Source organism: Haemorhous mexicanus, chromosome 1, assembly GCF_027477595.1.
Source record: "Haemorhous mexicanus isolate bHaeMex1 chromosome 1, bHaeMex1.pri, whole genome shotgun sequence".
Lineage (NCBI taxonomy): Eukaryota > Metazoa > Chordata > Aves > Passeriformes > Fringillidae > Haemorhous > Haemorhous mexicanus.
Window position 1 is genome coordinate 41,812,767 of NC_082341.1, and position 7,770 is coordinate 41,820,536.

At 41.5% G+C, this 7,770-nt stretch overlaps 1 protein-coding gene across 1 annotated transcript in view; it reads left to right on the plus strand.

The window, feature by feature from the left end:
• The window catches only part of CNOT10 (CCR4-NOT transcription complex subunit 10), a 32,358-nt gene extending 24,817 nt beyond the window's left edge, over positions 1-7,541 (plus strand). The window contains exons 14-19 of the mRNA XM_059846949.1: positions 1,907-2,020; positions 3,344-3,474; positions 4,222-4,257; positions 4,359-4,486; positions 5,723-5,798; positions 7,248-7,541. Of these exons, the coding sequence (XP_059702932.1) occupies positions 1,907-2,020; positions 3,344-3,474; positions 4,222-4,257; positions 4,359-4,486; positions 5,723-5,798; positions 7,248-7,402 (640 nt within the window). The 3' untranslated portion in view covers positions 7,403-7,541. The remainder of the gene's footprint in view (positions 1-1,906; positions 2,021-3,343; positions 3,475-4,221; positions 4,258-4,358; positions 4,487-5,722; positions 5,799-7,247) is intronic.
• Positions 7,542-7,770: the final 229 nt, after the last annotated feature.

The window sequence follows — 7,770 nt, forward strand, 5'->3', positions numbered from 1 at the left end:
TGACATAATCTGGCAGTTTAAAAAAACATTTTTCTTTTTCCTAGTGCAAAGGCAGTTTTATTTAGGGCATGTGGAGGCTCGGTGATGCTGGAAGTCTGCCGTGCTCAAAGGCGACCTGTGGAGTTTTGTCAGAATCCTGACCGGGGTGAAAAACTAGTTTGTCTTTTCCCTTGTGGTGCAATTCTTCTGCTCCGGTTGGCTGTCAGCTCTCCTGAGCATTTGATTCAGCCAACTCAATAATGGATCCAAGTGCTAGACCACAACTGCATGGGAGGAAATCTGAATGTTTTCTTCTTTAGATGGCTGTTGCTGAAGGCTTTTGCCTGCTCTTATGTTGCAGCAAACAGTGGTTAGTGCTTAAAGCAGAGGAGTAGGTTTCATCCTGTCGCGTGATTGGAGCATGTGTTGTGTTTGAATTTACACTTGCAGAAATAAAAATAGGCTTTAAAAAAGTTGTGGGAAATATAACACACATTGATGGGAAGGGCAGTAATAACCAACTCTCCAGGCCCTGACTTGTGTCTAAGGGTATTTTGCTGGTGACACGCAGCATCTCTGCTGATATAAAAGCTGTACTTCCTTGAGGTAGAGACAAAAAGAGGTTAGTTAGAAGCAGGCTGTTATTGCAGAGATTGTTTTCCCCATTCCATCCCCCTTCCCAGTCACAACCTTTCAGAAATATTTTAGGTTTGGGACTTGAGCTCGGGAAGCTTTCCTCTCCCTCTCTCAAGCTTTTGTATGTGCTCAGATTTGATGTGACATGTGGACACGGTGGAGAGGAAGTGGGGGGTAGGGGAAAACACTGGAGAAGTTTCTTATCCTACTTGTGCATAATTAAGGAGCATGCCTCCTGGGAAAGGGGAATAAAGGCACCCCAGGTCCTGCCATGAATTACATGACTTACTGCTGGACCGAAAGTGGGCTTGACAGTTGCCAGAAGGTTGGCGCAATAATAGCCCGCCTACCAGCGGGGGAGCCCGCGGCTCTCCTCCCATCGCTCCCAACGTGAGACCCCACTCAGAGCATCCACTTGTCCTCCCTGGAGAAGAACAGAGTCCTGCTCACAGCAGGGTGTCGTGGGCAGAGGCTTGTGCCCTGAGGACAAGGCAGCCTGCACTGAAAGATGTTTTACCAAGTGGAAAATATCCCCAAGAACAGTGTTTGGAGAGGGGGGCAGTTACTACAAAGTGTGAAGCTTGGCCTAATGATGGCGTCCTGATGTGGGGTTATTGTTTGAAGATGGAAAATGTGAGTAGTTCAGATTTCATTAAATGAACTGCCAGAGATTTTCTGGTTTTGGAAAGATAAGCAAGTCTGTGATGGCAACAAAATCACTCAGAGTCTTGGCACTGGGTTACAGCCTTCAGTTGAACACAAAACTGAAAATGCCAGATTCTCCAGTGTTTGTCTCCCTGTGTGCAGATGTTGTTCAATAGAAGAGTGAAATATGTTACAGCTTAATTGATAGCTACTCTGTGTCTGTAGATTGTGTCTTACAGCAATCTAGAAACCTGCTACTCTTCTCTACAACAGAAGGTGAGGGCAGAGGAGTACAAATGAGAGTCCAAAGCAAGACCAATAATAAGAGTGTGAGAAAGGGAAACTGTCCATGAGAAAAATGATACATGGTGAAGTCCATCTTTTTTTAGTCTGTTATTTATGATGAAAACTGCAAAATCTTACTGAGCACACCATGGTGATCCTTAGTTTATATTGATAGGACAATCGAGCCCATAAATAATGAAAACTCTTTTACTTCATAGTTAGATAAGAAGTCATTATTGAAAGTTTGATATATTTCTTTAGCCCTAAACAAGAAAGAAGATTTAACAGGTGTATTTGGAATCACAGAATTCTCCATTTAATATGCTGACTCCCCTTTGTTTTTTTGTCTGTTTCCTTCCAGGTGCTCGATCCTTGCGTGTAGTGCTTATGTGGCTCTGGCTTTGGGAGATAACCTTATGGCATTGAATCATGCAGATAAACTTCTGCAGCAACCAAAGCTCTCAGGATCTCTTAAGTAAGTCTGATGGGGTCATTTCTTCTTTCTCAGCCCTGTTTTTTGCTGGACAGTTCTGAGTTGAAGCTTCCAATGTCTGTAGTTGCTTGCCAAATTTGTGTCTGATGCAAAGAATTGCTTGGCCTGCTCCTGTTCTTGTTGAAGCCCTGACTAAATGTCCATTGACACACAGGAACATGAATTCCCTCCTTTGTGTATGAATTCCACATAATTTGGAATCAATTGCTGCTTTTGTTACTGTTTCTCCAGCTCTGGGTCCCATGCAGCAGCAGGACCATCAGGTCTCTCGTGATTCACTGCAGGATTGCACATGCTTGGCACAGCACAAGTGGCAGGGATGTGCAGCTGTGGGTAGCCAACATCAGCCCAAACCCACACAGCTGAAAGGTTACTTATGAAACTGCAGCCTCAGAGGGGAAGGTTTGCTCAGTCACTCAGGGTAACAGATCTTGTGTGTGCAGAACTGTCACTTCACCTGCTACTGCTGCTTATGTAGGTTCCATTCTTTAGTTTCTCTTGTTCACCTCTCATTTGGCACTGTATTTTTTGGAAGGATATTCAAAGTGCATTCTTTTTCTACCCACCAGTTCTCATGCAGCTCTACAAATTCAAAGAAGGCAACTTCAGTCCTATCCTTCTGACACTGTGCATTTGATGCACAGGATAAAGTAGTATACTACAGTTTTTACAGTAGTAATATTTTTCAAAACTTGTGCTTATTTTTATATGCTGGCACCATGCTCTAAACTGGCCCATGCCAATTAAATTCTTTGGCTTCTGTTTTTCACACTACTGCAGCTCATCCTTTTGCAGAGTCTTTGTATTAGCAAGATCTTAGAGGAGTTTGCAAGGTAACACATAATTTTGTGTTACTGTTATGTAATGAAGGAAATGCCAAATAACAGGTCTTTTGCAAAGACAAAAACGTATATATCTTGGTCCCAGGAAAACAGGTGCTTTATTTTTATTGAATGTAAAATAACATAACACTTTAAATTGTAGATATATCCATGTTCTGGGGTGGCTTTTCTTAATTGTCTGAATAAGGCCCCACCAAGGTACTTTCTCTGTGGAATGGAAACTCCTGTGCATGGATGAATTGTCATTATTCAGGTGTGGAATTTTTTTATAACTTTGGTGCCAGAAGCAGTAAATGGTAGAACTGGTATTATGGCAATACCTTATGAGCAAGTTAACTTCCATGCTATTGTTCCCAGTAACAGTTCCCATGTACTCACAACAAAAACTGCACTGTTTGTCTCTCATAACAAACTGTGGGGATTGCTGTGCTGACATTTATACCCTGACCCTTTGCTGTTGTAGGTTTCTTGGGCATTTGTATGCAGCAGAAGCTCTCATCTCTCTAGACAGAATATCTGATGCCATCACTCACTTGAACCCCGAGAATGTCACTGATGTTTCCCTTGGGATCTCTTCAAATGAGCAGGATCAAGGTTCCACACTTCATTATAACTGGTTATGCTTTCAGCTGCCTTCCTGCTGTAACTTTGTAGACACAAATATAGTGATGATTAAGATATTTTGTTTTAAGCCCTGTAGGTTATTGCAGGGTGCAGGAGGGTGTTGTGTTTTTGTTGTTGTGTTTTTATTTTCCTGGCTTCAGTTCCCACTTTTGTGTTTGGCCTGTCTTTTCCTTGTTTGTCATTCCTATGAGGTGGTTAATTCTGTAGCATTAATACGACTGCATATTGTAGTATTCTGACTTATTTGAAGGAAACTTTTGAAAGCTGCTTTTGTTAAATGTGCTGTTATGGTTAAGTTTGGGTTTTATACCATCTCTTCCAGCTTTTTGGTCTTTAAACCAGGCTTTGTCATACCACTGCAGTTTACTTTACTGAGATATAGGGAGTGGAGAGAACTTAATCTTAGTCCTCTTGTTGGGAGTGTGGATTCTGTTAGAGAAAAGTACTTCAGAATATCAGTATAGTGGAGTCTACAGCAGCTCTGATTCCAGTGACATGCCTGCAGTTTAAACTCCCTGTACTCATCTGCAAATCTAAAAGCACAACACTGAAGATAGGAAGTCTTGAATGATGTAAACTCTTGAGCAAATGTATCTGTTTTCCCTCTTTAATGTCAGACTGTGAAGAAAGCAGAAAATTGTATCTTTGTATTATTTTTGTAATAACCTTTAAAAAAGGTCACAGAACATTGTGTTTGTGTTTGTTTTTTCTTTGCAGGGTCTGACAAAGGAGACAATGAGGCAATGGAATCTTGTAAGTACCAACCACTGTATTCAGCAGAGTACAAGAACTTACTTGGCCAGTTGGAATAAAAGTGTAAGGAAAGAAAGAATTTTATTTTCTTTTAACTGCAGCTGGCAAGCAGACACCACAATGTTACCCCAGTTCGGTCACGTCTGCTCGAACAATGATGTTATTTAACCTTGGAAGTGCTTACTGCTTGAGGAGCGAATATGACAAAGCTCGAAAGTGTCTTCATCAGGTATGAAAAACAAATCTCAAGGCAGATTCAGGAACAAATTTCTTCCTTCTAAGTGCCATTCAGATCACAGTGAATTCTGGTGATTTCACAGCCCAGCTTACTTGCAGACGCTGCTGAGATGATGGCTTTTCTCTGTCTTTATGAACCAGTCTCTATTAGAAAAAACATTAATTCCAAATTTCTTACTTGTGAAAAAAGTTCAGTACCACTATAGGCAGCATTTTATTTTTCTTAGGTCAGATCAGAACAGTGGAAGATGGCTGGGAAGCCTTTTCACGTTATTTAAGTTAACTTGTTTGAGTTTTTTGTGGTCTTTTTAATGGTCTAGTAGTAATTGTTATGATTCAGAGAAGGTTTTCTCCCTAGTCATTTAATAACTCACCATCAGAACTATTATCTTTAAGGCTGTGAGAACAAACTACAATTCTGCCGGAAGCATGCTCCTTGTCTGCCTCTTGTCCCAGGAATTCTCAAGTACTGCTTTTGAAATGCTGTCTCCACCTAGCCTGTCACGTCACTTGATCCTTTTCATGGCCAGGACCCATCTCTTTCAGTCATGATATTTCTCTTTTTGCAGCCACTCCTGTCTGTCAGGAAGACTGCTTGGGTGCATTGTTGAGCTACAAACTGAAACAGCAGCTTCCAAGTTACTTCACAGTGGTTGTGTATGGGAACAGATTTGAATTCTATGAGGCTCTCAGCTGCTTAAGGCAGTTGTCTGGCTCTTTTTCCTCCTGAGGCTTCTTATGATGGGGCACGTGTCTGCTTGGGCTCTGAAACACCTGTGTAAAGTCCAGAGGAATGCAAGGCCACCCATGGATGTAAAATACAGTGGGGCTCTGCATCTACAATAAATTCATTAACTTCATAGCTAGAAAATGGTTGTATATTGAAAGCTAATGAACAATCCTTGTTAACTTTTTATTCTGAACTTTGGAGCAGTGGAGGTTACCTTCTTCACCTGTCACCTCACCAGGAAACCATGCTAGGCTGGCCCAAGAAATACAGATCCATATGAACATAAGCAAACAGCAGATGGTCCTGCTAATTAGTGTGAAACAATCTTGCTATGTAGATAATCTTGCAATTTCTCCTTGCATGTTTAAAACTGATGGAGTGTATGAGTTTGAAAAAATCTGGTCTTAGTTGATAATTGATCTTGTCAAGGGGCACTTTCTTTGTTCTGGATCTTTCTCTTAAGCACTTTTTCTCTCCACCCTCTTCTTTTTCAATAAGGCTGCTTCGCTGATCCACCCCAAAGAGATCCCTCCAGAGGCCATCCTGCTGGCTGTGTATCTTGAATTGCAGAACGGTAAGCTGGGAGATGTTCAGGCAACCTAAGTTTGGGATACAAGGGGAGAAGGGCAGCGCTCATCATTCCTACTCTATAGAGAGAGTTGTGCCAGTATTTTGAACAATACCCTTTAGACCCTGCCACCATCTTACACTGCTGTGCATCCATGTATGTGCACCTTCACTTCCATAGTTTATTGCCATCCTCTTCTCACACACTCCAGACCTAACCATTCATTTCCTGAGCTGAAGTTTCCTATCTTAGTGCAGAAGTCAGCAGTCTTGGATGGGCTCAGTAAAACCCTTGAAGTTTCTACTATAAAGAGGGTTTGAAAAGCTTTCTCCATTAAAAGCCAACCACAATCCAAGTTTCCCAATGAAGTTGTGTAGCAAGTATGGCAGCAAAGCTGATAATAATACTGATAATTTTCTCTTCCTCAATGCTCTCCTTTGAAGGATCACTTTGTTGGTAGGAGGGGAAAGCTCTACTTAATGGGAAACTGGAAAGGTTGCACTTGAATTCTGCACTGTGAGCAGACTGGTGCAGCTGCTGCTTGAAGCTGTCATGGTTGCAGACCTGTGCCCCTCGGGGAGCACTTTATATCCAAGTGCTGTGAAATGTTCTGTGTGCCTGTTCCCCTTCAGTGATGTTGCACTGCAGGCAGGCAGAGGATTTGAGCATTTGCATTTGGAATTGAGATTGCTACAATGCTTTTCTTACAAAGATGTTTCTAAAATGGAGTTTTGGAAACCTTTATTTCTGCAACAAAGTTGTACAGAGCAGAAGAGAGTAGAAAATAGAGAGAGTAGAAATTTTTCTTCCCTCACCCTCTTCAAGTACACGACTAAAAGTGGCGAAAGACTTTTTTTTCCTATAAAGACAAGAAAATGGTGCATCTCTTCTGAAACGAAAACTTCAGGGAAAGAAAATTATGAGGGAGAAATATTCTCCTCACAACTCAGTGCCTTTTCTCCTGTAATTTTACAAGTTTAATTTTTAACAAAGAGTAAGTTTTCCATGTATATTGGTAGTTCTTTGGACCATACATACAGTTGAAAATCAGATTTCTTCTTTTGAAAACATCTTTTTATCCCTTTGGCATTCGCATTACTGTCTGCAGTGTCACAGTGTGAGGGGATTTTGTGTGAGATCTAGTGCCTCACTGTGCAGCTGGGAGAGAGAAGAGGTGACCTTTGGGAAATTAGAAGGTGCTTTGGCATCTTCCAGCTCTGAGGTAAAAGCTTGATGTCTTCAGCTAAGAATAGGTGGACTCAATCAAAACTAATTTTTTTCAAATTTCCTGTTGTCTACTGCTTTTCCTATCTGTGCCAGCATTTCACTGGAGAGGAAGGACTGCTGGTGTACCTGGCCTGGGCCCAGGGCTGGCTCATCAGCTCTGTCTCTGAACAATAATTCATATGCCATTAACTGGTATTTTGGGTTTTTTAATTGAAACTTGTCTTGTAGGTAACACACAGCTGGCACTGCAGATCATCAAGAGGAACCAGCTGCTCCCTTCTGTGAAAACACTCTCTGACATGAGGAAAAAGCCTGTTTTCCAGCCAGTCCACTCCATCCAGCCCATTCAGATGCCAGCTTTCACCACTGTTCAAAGGAAGTGAGGTTGTGCTTGAACCTGCTGCTGCCCTGGTCAGGGGGGCTTGGGATTTTGTATATTTTTTTAACCTAGGACACCTGAATACCCCAATTGCTGGAGTGTGTTTGTTTATGTAAATTTTTAATAAAAGATGTAAACCAAAAGACTTGTTTGTAAAGGTTATTAAATGAATGATGGGAGGTTAGTACTTGCTTTAAACGGGAGCAGTGGTTTATTTACAAAAAAAAAAAAAATCCGAGTGTGTAATTGAGCTCTTTTTGAAGAGAATAGAGGGGAGAGCAGTGAGTGGAAAAAACCATTTACCTGAAGTAAAGTCCTGAAGGAGCAGTTGAGCTGTTGTTTTGGCTGCTGTTTTGACATATATAAGCCATG